Source organism: Erigeron canadensis, chromosome 3 (genome assembly GCF_010389155.1).
Source record: "Erigeron canadensis isolate Cc75 chromosome 3, C_canadensis_v1, whole genome shotgun sequence".
In the NCBI taxonomy this organism is placed as follows: domain Eukaryota; kingdom Viridiplantae; phylum Streptophyta; class Magnoliopsida; order Asterales; family Asteraceae; genus Erigeron; species Erigeron canadensis.
In genome coordinates, this window is record NC_057763.1 from 38750706 (window position 1) to 38768554 (window position 17849).

Below are 17849 nucleotides of genomic sequence, written 5' to 3' on the forward strand. Positions count from 1 at the left end.
CTTGGACCAAACCCATCACTTACAACACATTTAGAGGTGGTATTTACAAAGTACAACATCTAATTTTAAATCTTTCATAGATCAATAAATTACACATGGACAAAAAAAACACATAAAAGTTGCACATACTTCAAGAATAATTATTAATAGCCTTGTTCAACAAAATCTTGAGTCGGTTTTCTATTGTATTTTCCTTTTTAGTTTTGGATCAATTGGTTAACACTCTTGCCTCTGGAGACAGAGGTCATGAGTTCTATCATCATCCCTTACAAGGTCGGAGGTCCTTTTATCTTTAGATAGAACCTGGAAACAGCCTCTCTACACCGTCGTGGTAGGGGTAAGATTGTTTACCCATACACCGTTGAGATATTGAGACCCAAAACCCGTGAAATATGACATTGGGCGTAAGTTACTAATCCAAAGAAATTCCGGAAGAAAATCATATACTGTTTATTTTTTATTTTCTTTGCACAGGAAGCCCATTGGGCCAGTGATAAACTGGAGCTGCCCCAAAAACACAACATAACAAAATTGCAAAAACTGCCTCAACTCTCAAATCCTAAAACCGCCATTAAACCCTAGAATACTAGAAAATGGAAGATGAGGAAGATACTACGATGACTACTGAAGAAACGAATAACAAAAATAATAAAGAATCATTAGAATCCGAAGTAGCTCCGGCCATCATCTCTGTTCACCCGGAACAGCACTCCGTCGCCGTCGCCGTTGGCCCTGACCTTCGTGTTTTCAATCTCCGGTAACCTTTTTTTTTGTTATCGAAATAGATATATTGACTGTTTATCTTTATATTGTTGAAGTTGTAGATATCATGATATCAAATGTATGTTTTTGGTTTTATTGGATGTAAAGTTTTTGTATTTATGCTTTGCAGAGAAGGTTGTCCGGTAAATTTGGGGGCCGAATCGAATATTAGTAATCATAAGGAATCTATTAGAGCTATACGGTATGGTGCTAAAGGTAAACTCTTTGTATCGGCTGGAGACGACAAAGCTGTTAAGATTTGGGACACGGATTCGTGGCGGTGTTTGTGTACCGTGTAAGTTCCGTTGATTGTGATAAATAAATATACTGTACCATATTGTATTCTATTCTATTATGATATTGTTAACGGAATTATGATGAGATAGCACGACTTATATAGATGTTACGTAAAGCTGTAGATTTTATTCACATGCATTGTTTTTTTTTTGGTCGATCTGATATATGTTTATAACACTGTTGTGTGGACTGAGAACTGTTAAGACTTTGTTGTGGCCCAACAGATTGAAATTTGAAAATATTGTGAACATAGGGTTGTGATGCACTAGATTAGAGTGTTAATATATTTTAGGTGTCTCGCCACCAAATCTTGAAGATTTCTAGGACAATGTGTATACGTCTGTGATTCTGTTGATCTTATAACCTGGAGGTGTCTTTAAAACGACTTTTTTGGAAACTTTGCAGACCGCTCTTTCATCTCTCCCAAATATAAGCCCGCGGATAGGAAAACTAGTAATTAGGGAAAAAGCCTTTATCATATTAACACATTTGTAGGTTAGAATCTAGCTGATTTAGTCTTTCAACTTTTTGCACCTCCTTTAGGTGATTGTTTGTTCACTGTATTCCAAATGAAAGTAGATGAAAAAACACACCTTTTTAATAAGAGTTTGGTAGATAGTTGAAAGTAATTGGGACAATGCTTATGCGTGATAAGCGCTTTTTGACACAAACCCATCATAACTGCACAACAAGTTCTACATTATAAACTTGAAAACATGCTTGTTGAACTTGAATCTCAGGCAACAGTGACCCACTAAATCCGCCTTGTTCTCGTATTATATTATTTTTCTACTATGTTATCAAAAGCAGGGGGTATAACTACCCTGCTTTAAGCATATAGCTAATACTCATTAATTAATTATCTTTTATCTTTAAAAGGTCAACGGAGAAGAAAGTTAGTGCAGTTGCTATAAGCGACAATGGACAGTTTGTTTGTTATGCTGATAAATTTGGGGTCGTTTGGGTTGTTGAGCTGGATGGGCTATATGAAAATAAATCATTAGTCCAGAAGAAGGGATCGCCACTTCTTGCCCACTATTGTAGCATCATTACTAGTCTGGTATGCGCTTGATTCTTATTGAGTGCCGTTAATAGATTACAGAAATACTAAAACAGATATCATCTTTTACAGGAGTTTTCGCCAGATGGGCAGTTTATTGTTACTGCTGACCGTGATTTCAAAATTCGTGTAAGGCACTTCTCATACCCCAGCTAGCATCATATCACCGATATTCATAATTTGCTTAAACACTCTTCTTCTTTACTACATCACAGGTTACCGTGTTTCCAAAGAAACCTATAGATGGAGCCCACGAGATACAAAGTTATTGCCTTTCCCATACAGAGTGAGTGAGTTACTTGAAGTGTTCCATGTCTTCTTTTTTCGTCGTAAATTCAAAGGATGCCAATGCCCATTTGTAGAGCTCAAACATTAATAATTAGACATAGTGTAAAAGCTTTACACAGTTATAGTTTCATTCATTAAACATAGTGTAAAGAAAAAGTATGTTTCTTTTTATTTTATCCAAGTAATTTGAGTTCTTTATTGTAAAATTCACATCCCTTGTCACGCATCTGTTGCAGATTTGTGTCCTGCCTAGCCTTTGTTTACAATCAGGATCATCCACAAGGATATTTAGTTTCTGGAAGTGGCGATTCAACAGTACGATTATTATAGTTTTCACTCTAGGATGATTTGAGTTGCCTATATTTCATTTTTATGTAATAAACTATGCATTCACATGCTGTAGGTTCGTTTGTGGGATTTTACATCTGGATTGCTTCTTCATACATGTGACGTTGGATCACAGGTTTCTTTTACTTTATTATTATTCATCTATAGTATATATAATAATAATTACTCCCTCTTTCACTTAATAGTATCTTTTATACATGGAATAGGATTCACATGTTCTTGCACAAGTTTAATACTAATGAGATTTCTTCCTACACTCTGTACTTTGTGTTTTTCTACTCCAATTGTAAGGTTATATTTTGGTGGTTTGTACTTTGTAGGCGGGACATCAACAAACTGATGGAATAGAAAGCAATTATTATGCAGTTACGAGTTTATGCGCAACACCTGATGGTTCGTCGATTTTTGTAGCTGTTCAAGGGTAAAGTGTCTTGATTTTCAAGTGTTTGTTTTTAAATGGGTCCTATGATGATCTAGAAACCTAATGGTGTTATATTTATACAATTCAGCTTGCCAGGAATAATGTTGTTGAGTTGCAACCTTTCTGCTAAAAGTCTTTCTGTTCTGAAGGTGAGTGCCTACAGCCTTGTGTACAATAGATAGATGTATAGGTTAAGGACTTGTAAATAAGATAGGTGTTGAAAGCTAAAGTTAGAAGACAGATAAGCTAAAAGTGACCTATGTGAAGTGGGGTTGATAGTTGCCTGCTTGACCAAGCACCCAAGTTACACGTTCAGTTGTTTGAATAAAAGAATCTGAACATGGGACCCACAATTAGTTTCTCATTTTATCCTATTGTTAAATGAAACAAACCAGTGGGACTTCCAGTTTTCGTTTCCAATCAAATATAGTTCTCGTGAGATATGCCAAAATATCACCTAAATTGCAAGAATGAAGTAGTAATTGCAAATTGGGTATATGTAAAGATGAAAACTAGGACATTGTACTTTGCAATTTCGCTTAATTATGTGGCTATATATTTCCCTAATCATCCAATGATGATGTTGTAAAACACAAGAAGTCTAAATCACCTTTCTTGCCCTGTTTTATGTAGGTGGTCTCTGTTACTGGAGAAGACTTCATACCCACAAGTTTAGGGACTTCATTAACATCAGATTTTTTATGGATGGTGATGGGTGTCTCCAATTTGCCTGGTTTTTGTTCTTCATCGCTGGCTCGAGTTCGTGCGATCACTGGTTTAAAGAAATTCAATTCAGAATCTGGCGATGATAGTCATAACATATTGGAAGATAAACAAGTTCCCTGTGGAGAAAATATGTTGCAGCAATTACAGGGAAGCTTGTCTATCGACAAAGAGGTCTTCTCTGCAGCTGCTGAAGCTGTGAAAACATCAATGCGCAATCTGTTGATTAAGAAACAATACTCCGTTGAAAGACGTGATTTTAGGAAAAGAGGCCGAAACGACAAAAAGGGAAAAAGATAGCAGATACCTCATTAGAGGTGAGGTGATACTTAGGATCACCTAGTTGTGTTTCATGCCATTGATGGCCCCAAGTTTTTTCAACTCATCACTGTAGAAAATTTGCTACATGTGTTTCTGTTATATGAGTGTTTGTATTTGTAGCTTAACCATTTATTTAGATTACATTCTTCACCATAATGCTATTCCTTCGTCTGTCTATCTTTGTGTCTAGTTTCAGACACTGTTAGATTCTTCGAGTTTAAGATCATAGATTACAAATTACTGGAAAAAGCAGATGTGAAATATATTTATGATACTATATCCCTTCTCTTCCAATTTTCATCTTCGGTGAATATGGAACTCTATTCTTCCAATAATATCTAAGGAGCTAGGTGAGCTTTCAACCAACTGTATCAAGTTGAATGTAGACCCATTGTGCAAGTGAGCTGATCTCGCCTTTGTTGATCCGCTTAAATATATCTTTCCTTGAATAGAATTTAACAAACTCTGCTGTTAAAAGAAGATGCTGTTTAACAAACCGATCATTTCTGTATAAAAGTAAATTATGCTTTGGGGTTGAATGCGTCTGCATATGAAAATGAATGTTTCCAATCTAATTACTTATTTATTACCAATTTTATCTGCAGGTTTTTAGAATATCTGAACAAACCCCTTTTAATTTTGCCACATCCATAGCTGGCCTTCATAAGTGTCATTTATGCATTATCTCTGTTAAAGATTTCCTATCTTCTAACAGGTTGTCAGTTAATATGGTCATGGATTCCTGTCCAAGAGAACTAAAGGCTCAGAACCCACTTACAAGTTCTTTGGCATTTGGATAATGGGTAATTAAAGCTCGACTAATGCTTTTGGTCATAGCTGTGCTTATTGTTTGGTTATTCATCATTTGACGATTCATTTTGCATGAACAAAAACATTCACCATTGATTTGCTATGTCACATTTATCTTCTTTTTTTCTTTTTTTGCCGTTTTTGAGAGATACCTCTACACATGTGTATACACTACAAACCGCATACAAGTATCTGTGTAAATGTACAAAATAATGTGTGTTTAGGTACAACACACTTGTTTGCATATGTACTGCACATGAGAGTGATATTGCCAGCATTATGAATTTATACAGATACATGTTGGTATGCAGATATTCATTTCTTAATGCATATACATAGCACATTTAATTGGACCCGGGAATAGGCCTAATCATGTTCAGTTGCCCTAACCAGACTCAAAGGGTCAACCTTTCACAATCAAATTTAAACACCACTGAGCATTTTGTTGTGCCTCTCAAACATGCCCTACTCACCAGCTTTTCTTTGCAGTACTAGTCCAACACTGGTCCCAGACCTGTGCTTTTTGTGCATCTCAAGCTCAAATCAAGTTACCATCTCTTTATATAGAAAAGACATTTGAAATGATGCACATTCGCTCGTTCAAAAAGCATAACAAAAAATGATTGTGTTTCGTGAAGATCAAAATGACAGCCAGTAAATATAGACCACAAACAGAAGATAGTGATCATTAGAGTTGCAGACTAGAAGATCAAGCATGCTTGAACATTTTCATGCTAAGCCAGTACATGTATACAGCAACCACAATAACTGGAAGTGTCAAAGGTACCAAGAAGCAATAATACCTGTTGCATACATGACAAACATCAGAAACAAGTTTTAGAATTTTTTCAACTGTGTTATTTGTATCATTTTGATTGTCAAATAAGAGAAATAAAAGAACCTAAACACCCAGACCATCAACTACGGTAGCAGAATCTAGATATATATATATATAATACAAAGATTCAAATTACAACTTGATGAAGTTACATTTCTATCAAGTGTTTTATTGTAATATTCTTAACTAATATTTAGTTACAAAAGTAAAGCATTTGTCAAGCTAAAAAGAGCATTGCATTCAATACTAACAAGAATCATGAACTGGAGTTGATTGACTAATTATTGCACCATATTTGTCCGTCAGATTATCACTAATTCAACTTGTTCAAGGGCAATTCTAAAGGCAGTAAGGCACTTACCAAAGCTATGGCATGTTCATATGCATGTTAGCAGATGTTTTGCATTTGTGATTAAGTGAATATGATCAGGCGCAGGTTTTTTAAGACCCAATTCTTGGATAGACTTGTACTGTGATAAAATAAGTAAGATCAGGGTCACCCAATCCTTGGCTAGACTTATACTAGTTTGGTTGCTATAAAAGCTTGAAACTTGGCACCTTGGATCATTTCCAGCTCGAACTCCCAATAAGGCCAAGGGCAGTAGATGTAATAGATAAAACTGCACCACAAATCGAATAGGCTAGTGGGGTTCGTGAAGCTTATTTGGGGCAGGCAATCCACATAAAGGCTCAAACTTCGCCACCACAGTCAAACAAGCATGCTAGACTCCATTTGGAATACCAAGCATTCAAACATTATTTTGGATCACAATATTATATTGCTCACTAAGATCCTAAACCATCAGAAACCAAGTAGAAAAAGACGGGCCATAGTTGCTACTTCAAGGGTTAACCTTATATAATTTTCTGTCCAACTAAAATCTGATCACATACTTAAAAACAAAAAATAATTCAGTTGATAATTCTAGTTAAAACCGATAGAACATCGTAAAGCACTCTCCTTTGAAAGAAGAAAAAGGAAGTGTTTGATGAAACTATGGGGTTCGTTCGACACTCATACCTGTCATTTTGTATTGCAAAAATAATAGCATTATCCGAAGGAGGAAGTAGCTTTGATATAACTGCAGTATAAAGGAAACCTCCAAAGAAAGCAAAGCCAAATATAATGAAGAAGCCACCCCAGAATACTCTTTCGTTGGCTTTTATGAACTGTGAAATCATCAGCTTGTCTCTAAATAATCATCTTCTTGATAACTTAAACTACATCTGCAATTCTTTGAACCAAAGCCAACAGCTTACCTCCTGACCAAGAAAACAACTAAACATATGTGAATACTTACTAAGATCGATCAAACATTTAATAAAATTTAGAGAAACGAAACGATGCAAAAATGATCTTTTTGATAATGACATGGAAACGACTCTTTTGTCGGTGGGATTGGCAGGAATACCAGGGGTATCAAGGAGCTCCCTCCAATATATCCTTTAAACAATAAGTTATGAAAATTTGGTTAGCTATGCCCAACAGCTGAATCGCTTATTTTTTTTCTTAAATATCAATTATATTTGGTAAATGGTATCTCGAATTATGTGATTGAATAAAAATCAGTGGTAAAAAAATATATAAATAAATGAAGTTACTGTGAATGTACCAGCTACATAATAATTCAACAGGGTTTCAATCAGCTATATGAAATAAATTTTTTTTGATACAAAAAAAAACACACACACACACAAGCTGCAAATGTGTAATCAACAACTCATTCATATAAATAACAACAACAAATTATACTTTGTTTTTTAAGTTGTAGGCTTTTTTAAATTTAAATATACGAAATCAAATATTACATAGAAATCAACAAATTGCGCCGCCCATCCATTTTTGTATAGCAAAACTAAATGTTAAAAAATTACATTCATAGAAAACTGCTTCTAAAAATTTTAAAACGAAACTAATTAGAGAAATCTAACAATTATGATAAATTTTCGAAATAAAATTAAAAAAACTAACCATAGGTGATTGATTAACCATTTGTGCTCGTGAATGTGGTTGTATGGTGGTGTTTTCAGTGGTGGATGGTGGTGGCTAAGGCTGTTAGAGGGTGGCTGGTGGCAGATCTGAAAGGGGCGGCAGTGACGATTTTCTAAAGTTATATTCTCGAGTTTTTTTTGTTTTAATTTTTTAACGCAAGGTTTCGGAGGTCGGGAATTGGGATCAGATCGGCGAGGACATTGACTTTTTTAAAATAAAATCGATGAATAGTTGGTTTTTTATGTATAAAATAATAGTTTTTAAAATTATATATAAAAAAATTAAAAATATATATAAAATTTTAAACTCTAACATAACATAATTTTTCAACTTAAATATAATTGTCTAAAGACAATAACATAATTCATAAATGTTTAAAAGAAAAAGGAAAAAAAAATGTTTGACTTTGACTGACCCGATCCGATACAGTCGAGTATTGACCGGTACAGTCGAGTTTTGACCAAGTTGACCCTAGTCTGAAATCCTGACCGACTTTCAGACCGAGTATAGTAAACTCGTATCGTTAGTTGGCCACATAATTCGACTCGATAAAATCGACTGTATCGGCCGAGTTTCAAAACATTAAATATACGTAGTAGGAGTACACTTAGCCAATATACGTAGTAGGAGTACACTCAGGGCACACGGAGTTGACTGCGGGTTCCCAAAGAGTTGGCCTAGCCCGCTAGGAAACACCGCTGCCGGTGCTGCGGGTTCTCAAAGGGTTGGGTGGGAGCGGGCTTTAAGCCATTGAAGGGTTGAAGGATTTGAATGGGAAAGGTGACCATTGAACGGTCAAAAAACGTGGGCCCCATCTCGACTGCAAGTAACGGATATAAAAAAAAAAAAAAAACCTTTTCCCTATTTAAACCCATAATTTTTAAACAATCAACAACAAACAAAACTATATACATTTTACACACACTTTTCACACCAAACTTTCACCCCAAACACCTCACTTTTATCACAAAATGGATTCATCTTCCGACTCGTCTTCATATTGTGTTCCCCCTTCCCTTTCCGACTCATCAAACGGGAGCACTTTTCAATTTTTCCAAACGGTTTTAGACACGTACGAAGACACCGTAAGCTCCACCAACACCCGTAGGTACATCGAGCGAGATCGGGAAGACGCGCACGATAGGCTAATGCGCGACTACTTTGTTGAAGACTCCAAATTCGACGAGCCATTTTTCCGTCATCGTTTCGGCATGAGCAAAAGGTTGTTTTTGAAGATTGTTAATGATACCGAAGCTAGGTTCGAGTACTTTCAAACACGATATGATGCTCGGGGAAGAAGAAGTTTCACGGCTCTACAAAAATGCACATCGGCGATCAAACAATTGTCCACGGGTGAACCACCAGACGCGTATGATGAGTATTTATGCATTGCGGAAAGAACATCACGTGAGAGCCTTGAATATTTTTGTGATGCGGTCATTGGTTTATACAAGCCGGAGTTTTTACGCAAGCCGACATCTCACGATGTTGCTTTTATCACACAAGCGCATGAAGAAAGACACCACATTCCAGGAATGCTTGGTAGTCTTGATTGTACACACATCAAATGGGCTAAGTGTCCTAAATACTTGAAAGGGCAATACACGAGGGGAGATCATAAGGTGCCGACTACTATGATTGAGTGTGTTGCTTCTTACGACTTGTGGATTTGGCATTCGTTTTTAGGTCCCGCTGGATCAAACAACGATGTCAACGTTTTGAATCAGTCACCATTGTTTTATTCCACTCGTAATGGAACCGCACCAGACAGTTCATTTACCGTAAATGGACGAAATTACAAGCGTGGATATTACCTTACCGATGGAATATATCCTAGGTGGTCTACGTTTGTTAAGGCATATCCCCATCCAGTCGAAAAGGATGAGAAGAAGTTCAAAAGACTCCAAGAGGCGGCAAGAAAGGATGTTGAAAGGGCTTTTGGTGTTCTCAAGGGGAAATGGAAGATTTTGGAACGTCGCCTCCGGTTCACGACAAAGGAGAAGATTGGGAAGATCGTCAGCACATATAGTATATTGCACAACATGATAATAAAAGACGACGGGAGGGCGATATCACCGGTTCGCATTATGGATTCACCCGCCCCGATTGTTTATGACCGGAACGTGCTGAGGGAGTTACATGACGAAGAAGTCCATCATCGCCTCCGGTATGATCTGACAACGCATGTATCGGGTTTGGATTTAACATACCTTGACGACCCAAATGCGCAGCCACCACCGATTGAGGCATTGATTTAGGTGTCTTTATTTAGTTTATGTATTTTTTAAATTATGTTTATGTTGTTTTTAAATTAAGTTTATGGTTATGTAATGTTTAATAAAATGTTTATGTAGTTTTAGTTTATTTAAATAAAATGTTTTAAATTTTTATTATAAAATGTTTGATTAAATTTAAATGAAAAAGAAAATAAAAAAATTTGGGAGGGTTGAGAAAGTGATGAATGCCTAAGAAATAAGTTGGGAGGGTTGGTTGAGAGGGTTAAAAAAGAAAAATGAATTGGAGAGATGTGATTGGTGGGATTTAGGAGGGTTGGAATTTTGGGCTACATGACTCCTTGTACCCTCAGCCAGTACTCATACAATGCGTTTAATGATATGTTTTATTTTTTAGCTTTTCAAAAAGATATATATTTTTTTACTTTTTTTCTACACAAGAAGCTAAATAAAAATTAAAAATGCAATACGTCACATCAAATGGTGAGTGACAAAAGTCACGCCATGAAGCTTCAAAATGATGCGAGTGTTCATGAATCTGATGGGTCCTGGTGTGCACTCGTTTTATTTCTCTCACTTACTTTAGTTTAAAAAAAAAAAAACAACCTTACTTTAGTTCCTTTCCTACATTGCAGTATACTTTATATATGATTTCTAATTTTCTATTACAAGTATACAGAAATCAAGTTATTTATATGATTGTTATGTGTGTTTGTTCATGTGGATAAATAAACCAATATAAACAATCTAATTTTTTTTAATGAAATATGAACACAATTTTATGTTTATTTGTCAAATATTCGTTAAGTGAGACGACCGAACATGAATAACACTCTAGTCATATTTGTTTGATTCGTTTAAGCCTTACCTAGTTAGTGTGATAAACATTATGTCAATTATACATGTGCTTTGTCTTTTAATTATCAAACATCAATAGGAAGTCAATTTACATCATTTGTTGAAGACGAGTAACTAACATTTATATTGTGTGAAATTTTTTTTGGCGGGAAGCCATTTCCGAACATTTTTTATGATTACCTTAACAATTGTGTTTAGCAAGATTCAAATTAATCATCTTTTTAAAGATGTTAACCACATAATTCTATAAATAGAGCAAATTGCATATTGATGGATTGGTCAAGAGGTGTATGATGGAATAAATGGTAAAAGTTTGATTTCTTTAATAGACAATAAAACCCTTTATTTCATCATCATGCTTTGAAGGGGTCCAAAAAAGTCATATTCCAAGCTTAAAATTTGGCCCGTGGTGGCTTTTCTTCTTGTGTCCACTTTTTGAAGCTTGGAAAAAAGAGAAAGGTTTTTTATCAATCATTGCACAAACCCATAAACAACTTTCTTCCCCTTTTCATGTGTTCATAAAAATTCATCTCTACTTGTTAATATATTCATACTCCCTTTCTTTCTGCAACTAAATCAAATTCACTACTTTGAAAACCAGAAAAGTTTTCAATCCAAAAAAGCACTTCAATGGCTACTATCCAAAACCAAAACCAGCCCACTAAACCACTTCCATCATTTCTTGGTTCTCCAAGGCTTTTCACTAACATTTTCATGACCAAAAGTCTTTATGATTCAGAATCTTCATCACCAACTTCAGTTCTTGACACAAAACCACTATTTACAAAATTTGGAACTAACCCATTTGGATACAAACAAAACCAAGTAAAACCCACAAAAATCTTTGAAGAAATCAAACACCCTTTTGAGAATTCTGAAAATGGTATTGCACTTGCTCTTCAAGAGAACACTAAAGATAGCATCTTTAAGCCTAATAATACTATAAGTAGAAAGGTTTTATTTGCATCAAACTTAAAGATCCAAATCCCAACACACCCACAAGAAAATTGTCATGATTTTGGGATCAAGACCCGGAATTTGCAGATTCCGGGTCATTTGAGTCCAATTATATCCGGGCCAGTTAGAGGTTCAATGGATGGTCTGTCTTTGAGTGAAATGGAGCTGTCTGAGGAATATACAAGAGTCATCTCATATGGGTCTAACCCGAAAACAACCCATATTTATGATAACTGTGTTGTGGATCCTGACCGGAAATCTCCATGGCAGAGCTTCCTTAGTTTCTGTCACACTTGCAAGAAAAATCTTGAAGATGGTTGTGACATTTTCATGTACAGGTCAGTCCAAAGTTTGATGCTTTTTTGTTGAATACTAGAATATTTAAAAATTGAAGTGAAAAAAATGCATTACCCTTGATTTAGATGGATGATTTTTACAAATCATTGCATATTAATGTGAGTAGTAGTTTCTTGCAAATGTGTTTAAGATTATGGTTGATGATTAATCTGATTAAATGATGATTGCAGGGGTGAGAAAGCTTTTTGCAGTGAGGAATGCAGATGTCAAGAAATGATTTTGGATGGATTTATCAACCCATAGCAAGCAATTGTGGTTTAGGACTACTTAAATATATGCTATGTTTCTCCATGAGTAACCAGTTTAGAGCTGGTTTAGTTTTCTTGAGTCCAATAAATGTGAAATATGTATAAAAGGTTAGTTGGAGTGAGTTACCTTTTAATAAAGGGATAATAAATCTACAAATAAAATTTGTTATATCTTCATTGCATCAATCTCAACTGGAAATTGACCAAATGGAATATAGGGGGTAAAAGCTAATGCAAAAAATACAATTAAATTTAGTTAAGGATCTAAATATAAATTCCAACAGATCTAGTTCCCTCACAATATTAAGCCTCGGGATGCATACAATGTACTTGCCAAATAAGCGGATCCGAATGAGATTTGAAGTTTTATCCAATGTTCCAATAGAGAATCTAGATGAGGATAGTTGACAATTGACACAGGAAGGTAGCAAGTTAAATGAAACACTTGGGTATGGAGGAGTCACATAGAAGTATAATAATATACCATAGTAAATTACACTTGCTTGAAAGTTTTTAAGTTTTTGCCATAAGATTGTTGGCAAGCTTATGGTAATTCACAGGGGATGAGACATATACTTTGCAACTCTTGAGATCCCTAATAACAATCATATTATACAGCACTTCGACCAGCATACAGCCAACATTTATTTATTCCTGGGATATCGCCTGATTATGGTGGTCTTCTGGTGTAATACAGAGCCCTTTACAGATCAAACACTTTTAAATCTTACCCCCATGATAGCAGAATAATGATACTTAAGCAGTTAAGCCATAATTAGTACAAAAGTAGTTACTATCCTGCGAATGCACAGATAGTGAGTTTTAATAGCTTCTGAAGATGGTAAAGATGATCACCTCGATTGGCTTTATATAAATTTGCTCAACAAACAATTCAACAAAATAGAAACTTGAAGTAGGTTTGGAGTGATTTGGGAACAAGATTCTTACACTCCAGTTTTAGGCAATTACTCCATTTCAATCCTCATGCTTACATTTGAACAAAGAATTGCCTCTACTTAAGGTTTGGAAGGCAAGCTTTCACCAATTAATATCAGAATACTAATTCATTCATTCTCATTAACATATTGCATTTCAATCATCGAGGTTGACAGGAAACAATAAATGAATTTATATCATCACCTTAACAAAAACAAAGAGTCAGGTAAGTACCAAACAACCTTAATGAAACACGAAAGCTGCTGAAACGGAAGCCTTTTTTGGATAGCGGTAACGTAAGAAAACAGGGAACGGAATGAGACCAACGCTAAGCATCACTTTGTCCTGCTTGAGCAACTCAAATATACTAACGTGCAATACCTCCAACATAAAAAGACTGGACCAATAATACATTTTACCCTTTCTGTTTACCCCACAAAAGTAATTAGTTTGTTTTAGTAGTTTAATACCACATTGTATTACTACTATTACCATATAATCGAATCGAGCACAAAACTATTGATTGTTTCATGTATTAAGTATTTCAACTCAATACGGTTTCAGATCAATGTTTCGGTTTCATAGTCAAGCCAATTCACAAGAAATATAGTATACACCCCATTCCATACTGAAGTCGGTAACAGTGAATATGCAGTCTCCATTAATAAAAGAGTACTTAAAAACAAAGTCATTTCACGAAGAAAAAAGAAAAACAAACTAGACCTTCAAATTAAGTCTTTGATCAGAAGGTTTAATAGTGAAAGCAATATAGTAAACAAGAGAACCACCAGTGAGCGACCAGAGTGTATAAAGAACAGCTACTTCCACCATTGTTTTGGAAGAGCAACCTCCAAAAGATGTTTCTCCAATCAGCTACTTCCACTGCACTGGATCGAATAGCACCTGTTATATTATTAGAATACGTCAAAACTGAAATCATTTAATGAGATGAAGTAGTCGACGAAACAAAACAAACCTTCAAATTAAGTCTTGCATAGAAGATTCAAAAGTAAAACAGAGAAACGGAGCAAGTGAACAGCTACAAGTCCACAACTGCTCAACCATTGTAGTTTGAAAGAACAGCCCTGGAGATGCTTCTCTCCCGTATTAAGATGCATTCCCTGCAATTGAATATAATAAAGGTTTTAATCAACAATACGCAATTTGTATGTAAATTAAAACCTTTAAATACCTTACCTTCAGTGGCTTTGGCACGATCAACAATCTTGAAAGACAATAATTACACCTCTTTTACAGACAAGAACAGTGGCATTGACCTTCCAAGTAAAAAGTAATGTAAGCTGATACCTAGGAAAACATTATAGACCATATGACAGATATGAAACTATTTGACTTCCCCTTCCCACTTTTCTATCTTAAAAACCAGAAAAGATGGTGAAGCGGGTTACTACAACCTCGCTAACAGAAGACTTGAAAATCTAACGTTATCTCTATAGGAAATAAATAGAAAGGATGGACACTGAAAAAGAAGACGAGGGCTACAACAAGAAACTATCAGAAATGGAAGAGATCATTAGCCACTGCCTTAAATAACAATGAGTATGGAAGAACACAAAACCAGCTGAAACCAGACAGGAGAAAGTGACAGGGAAGTTTTAGAGATGGACTGGTGCTATTAACTAAGGAAGCTTGAGTTTTTGATGACACGGATAGAGTATGATCCTGCAGTATTGGAACAACCCATCAAGGATTCTACACTATATACAAAAGTATTAACTTAGAAACCTCTATTTTGAGACTAGGCCTCCAGAGTCAACAAAGAGAAATTATCTGCAGCAGCGCAGCTGAGCACAACGGCTCATCGGCCACACAGACTGAGTTCTCCTGCCGAAAATTAATAGATAAATTAAGGAAATTATTCTATCACCCCTGCCGAATAATGCATTAAGACCATAGCAGACCCTTTTCGCACCCAAGTTCCATCAATCCCAGTACTAATCCCAGCTTCCAATCTTTCAAGAAACTTCAAGAAGTTATGTTATCAGTATTGACATTCAGAATATTGATCTACCACCCAACCACCTAAGAAGCCAACCTCTTTTTACACCTAACATCAGCTTCCACAACATATGACCAGGCACTGAAATGCCCCATCAAACTTAAAAACCCTCCAAGAAACCGCCAATTTATGAATCTGCATTTTGACATTTTATATAAATGCACCAAGCACCGTAGCAGACTACCCCTTTTTACACCCGCAGTCTGCTTTATCTAACACAAGATCCTAAATCAACATGCGCCACCAAAGCCTAACCCAGCAAAGCTTCCCAAAGAAAACAAATCATGAATCGGGACCAATTTTTATAATATCATATACCACCAAACACCTAAGTAGCCAAAACCGTTTAAGATTTAAACCCAAAGTCTGCTCCCACAACATATGATCCACAGAACCAATGTATCCCTAACCAGACATCAAATACCAAGAAAATACAAGTCACGAATATGTAATAACTTTCAGAATTTTGATCTACGAGTTGAAAGCAGCCAAACCCTTTTTACATCTCCATCGTCTGCTTTCCCAATGTATGATCAAATACCAAAACGCCTCAACAACACTGAACCAAGCTTTGATTCCCAATAACCTACAACAAGTCAACAAGTAAAGAGCCTGTATTTAATTTTCAGAATACTGATCTACCACCAACCACTTAAGCAGACAAACCCTTTTACAACCATAGTCTGCTTCCACACCATTCTATCCATTAATAATTCCCCACCAATCCTAACCGAATTTCCATCCCAGAAAAACTTCAACAAGTTATTAATTGGTACTAGTTTTCAGAATATCGACTTACCACCAACCAAGCGGCCAACTGCCCAAACCCTTTTTACACCAACAGACTGCTTACCCGATAAATGATCCAGCACCAACACATACATCCCACAAATCCCAATTCCAGCTTCAATACCAAGTAACTTCAACAACAAACTACAATTCCATCTTGACTCCTTAATATCAACCTACCACCTAAACAGCCATCAATACCCTTGTACCACCATCACACCATAACCCATAACTACATATAAACTAGTAAACAACCCAATAGTAAGCAGTAAACATAAACCGTCATCTTATTCACTCTATATACAACCTAAAACTAAAAAAACAAAAACAAAGCATGTATCTTTATTTACAGAAGTGGCGCATACACCACTCCAAGTATGTCACTCATCAAGATTAAGTATCCGACGAAGAGTCTTGGTCGCAAACTCATCGTCCCCATCACAATCACCACCCATAAAGAAACCCCTACGCCCCGCCGCCTTATGATCCCTAGTAGGCGAAGGAGGCGCCGATTTCACAACAGGTGTCAACAATTCAATATCCTCAACCTCACCTAATGGCAACTCAAGTGAAACAGTCCTTTTTGGCTTCACACTAAACTTAGGTATAGGCAAAGAACTAGGTGGTGGTGAATTCGAATAAGCCGGTCCAGCCCATAACTCAGAAAAACAAAACATTTCATTTTCATTCATCTTATTAATATCAAGTGTAATAGGTACAGAATTACTTTTACTAATTCTGTTCACCTTCTGATGATCAGTAACCTGAAACTGTTTTTTCACATTTTTTGGTGAGTGTTTGGTAACAGGACTAGAAATATTTTTAACCGAGTTAGGAATTGGAAGTATACCCGACCCGGATTGAAAAGTCCGGCAATTGATTTTGCCAAACGCACCGTTATGATTCCGGTTATATCGGTGTCTGTTGTTATTATGAAACTGCTGTTCGTGATGTGCGTATGCAACAAGTGTTTCCATTTCCGAGTTAAATCACACCGAGTCAACTCACCTCAAAATTACAATCACTCGTAAGGATTTCGAAACTACGTCGTTTCGATGAAAGTATCAGATCTATACAAATATAAATAGATAGAGTTAGATACATATATATATATATATATATATAGGTTAGATTCATAAGATAAAAATGTAAACTTTAATTGAAATTAACTAGATATAAGATTGAATATCTACCTGAAAAATGTATAGATACAGATCTGTGTAAGTATATATATAGTCTGGATCAATTAAATTGAATGATATTTGGGAGCAGATTTTTGGTAAACTTTTTTGTTTTGATTTGATGAATGTGTGTTTTTTTTTGTGTGTGTATGAGTTTATTATGTATGAGATGGAAAGATAGGAGACAAAAATGGATCTGAAAATGTTTATAGGTTGTATTTAAGGAAGTTTGATGGCGTCCGTATGAAACTGACTCGGCTTGGCTCGGCTCAGTTTGACTGGGCTGAGAAACTCCCACTTGGCCGGTTGCTTTATAACGTGTAAGGATGGAAATGACAAACATGACCTGCCTTTTGTGGGTATTATCGGTTTTGCCATTATGGTTTTGTTTTTGGTGTGTGTGCAATA

General features: G+C 35.8%; 3 protein-coding genes and 1 long non-coding RNA gene across 4 annotated transcripts; 3 read left to right on the forward strand and 1 right to left on the reverse strand.

Moving 5' to 3' along the window:
- The first annotated feature begins 522 nt into the window (after positions 1-522).
- Positions 523-4395, forward strand: LOC122592915 (tRNA (guanine-N(7)-)-methyltransferase non-catalytic subunit wdr4). The gene is made up of 10 exons (XM_043765247.1): positions 523-757; positions 893-1057; positions 1939-2119; positions 2192-2248; positions 2335-2405; positions 2644-2722; positions 2811-2870; positions 3076-3176; positions 3265-3325; positions 3810-4395. The coding sequence occupies exons 1-10, from the start codon at positions 594-596 to the stop codon at positions 4197-4199; spliced, it is 1329 nt and encodes a 442-aa protein (XP_043621182.1). The 5' UTR covers positions 523-593; the 3' UTR covers positions 4200-4395.
- Positions 4396-8832: 4437 nt separating this feature from the next.
- Positions 8833-10119, forward strand: LOC122592100 (protein ANTAGONIST OF LIKE HETEROCHROMATIN PROTEIN 1-like). Its single transcript, XM_043764310.1, has one exon. The coding sequence runs from the start codon at positions 8833-8835 to the stop codon at positions 10117-10119; it is 1287 nt and encodes a 428-aa protein (XP_043620245.1).
- A 1280-nt stretch (positions 10120-11399) lies between these two features.
- On the forward strand, positions 11400-12684 carry LOC122593182 (FCS-Like Zinc finger 8-like). The gene is made up of 2 exons (XM_043765551.1): positions 11400-12248; positions 12438-12684. The coding sequence occupies exons 1-2, from the start codon at positions 11584-11586 to the stop codon at positions 12508-12510; spliced, it is 738 nt and encodes a 245-aa protein (XP_043621486.1). The 5' UTR covers positions 11400-11583; the 3' UTR covers positions 12511-12684.
- A 1405-nt stretch (positions 12685-14089) lies between these two features.
- LOC122590732 lies at positions 14090-17586 on the reverse strand. Its single transcript, XR_006322589.1, has 4 exons — positions 17454-17586; positions 14649-17330; positions 14428-14572; positions 14090-14354 (listed from the first exon to the last, which is right to left on the reverse strand). It is a non-coding gene; the product is annotated as an uncharacterized LOC122590732 (long non-coding RNA).
- Positions 17587-17849: the final 263 nt, after the last annotated feature.

Excerpts from the sequence above, each read along its gene's own strand:
- LOC122592915 (XM_043765247.1), top strand. The coding sequence starts at position 594 with ATGGAAGATGAGGAAGATACTACGATGACTACTGAAGAAACGAATAAC. Across the intron at positions 1,058-1,938 it reads TGGCGGTGTTTGTGTACCGT|GTCAACGGAGAAGAAAGTTA; the intron begins GTAAGTTCCGTT and ends TATCTTTAAAAG. Across the intron at positions 2,406-2,643 it reads TATTGCCTTTCCCATACAGA|ATTTGTGTCCTGCCTAGCCT; the intron begins GTGAGTGAGTTA and ends CATCTGTTGCAG.
- LOC122592100 (XM_043764310.1), top strand. The coding sequence starts at position 8,833 with ATGGATTCATCTTCCGACTCGTCTTCATATTGTGTTCCCCCTTCCCTT.
- LOC122593182 (XM_043765551.1), top strand. The coding sequence starts at position 11,584 with ATGGCTACTATCCAAAACCAAAACCAGCCCACTAAACCACTTCCATCA. Across the intron at positions 12,249-12,437 it reads TGTGACATTTTCATGTACAG|GGGTGAGAAAGCTTTTTGCA; the intron begins GTCAGTCCAAAG and ends TGATGATTGCAG.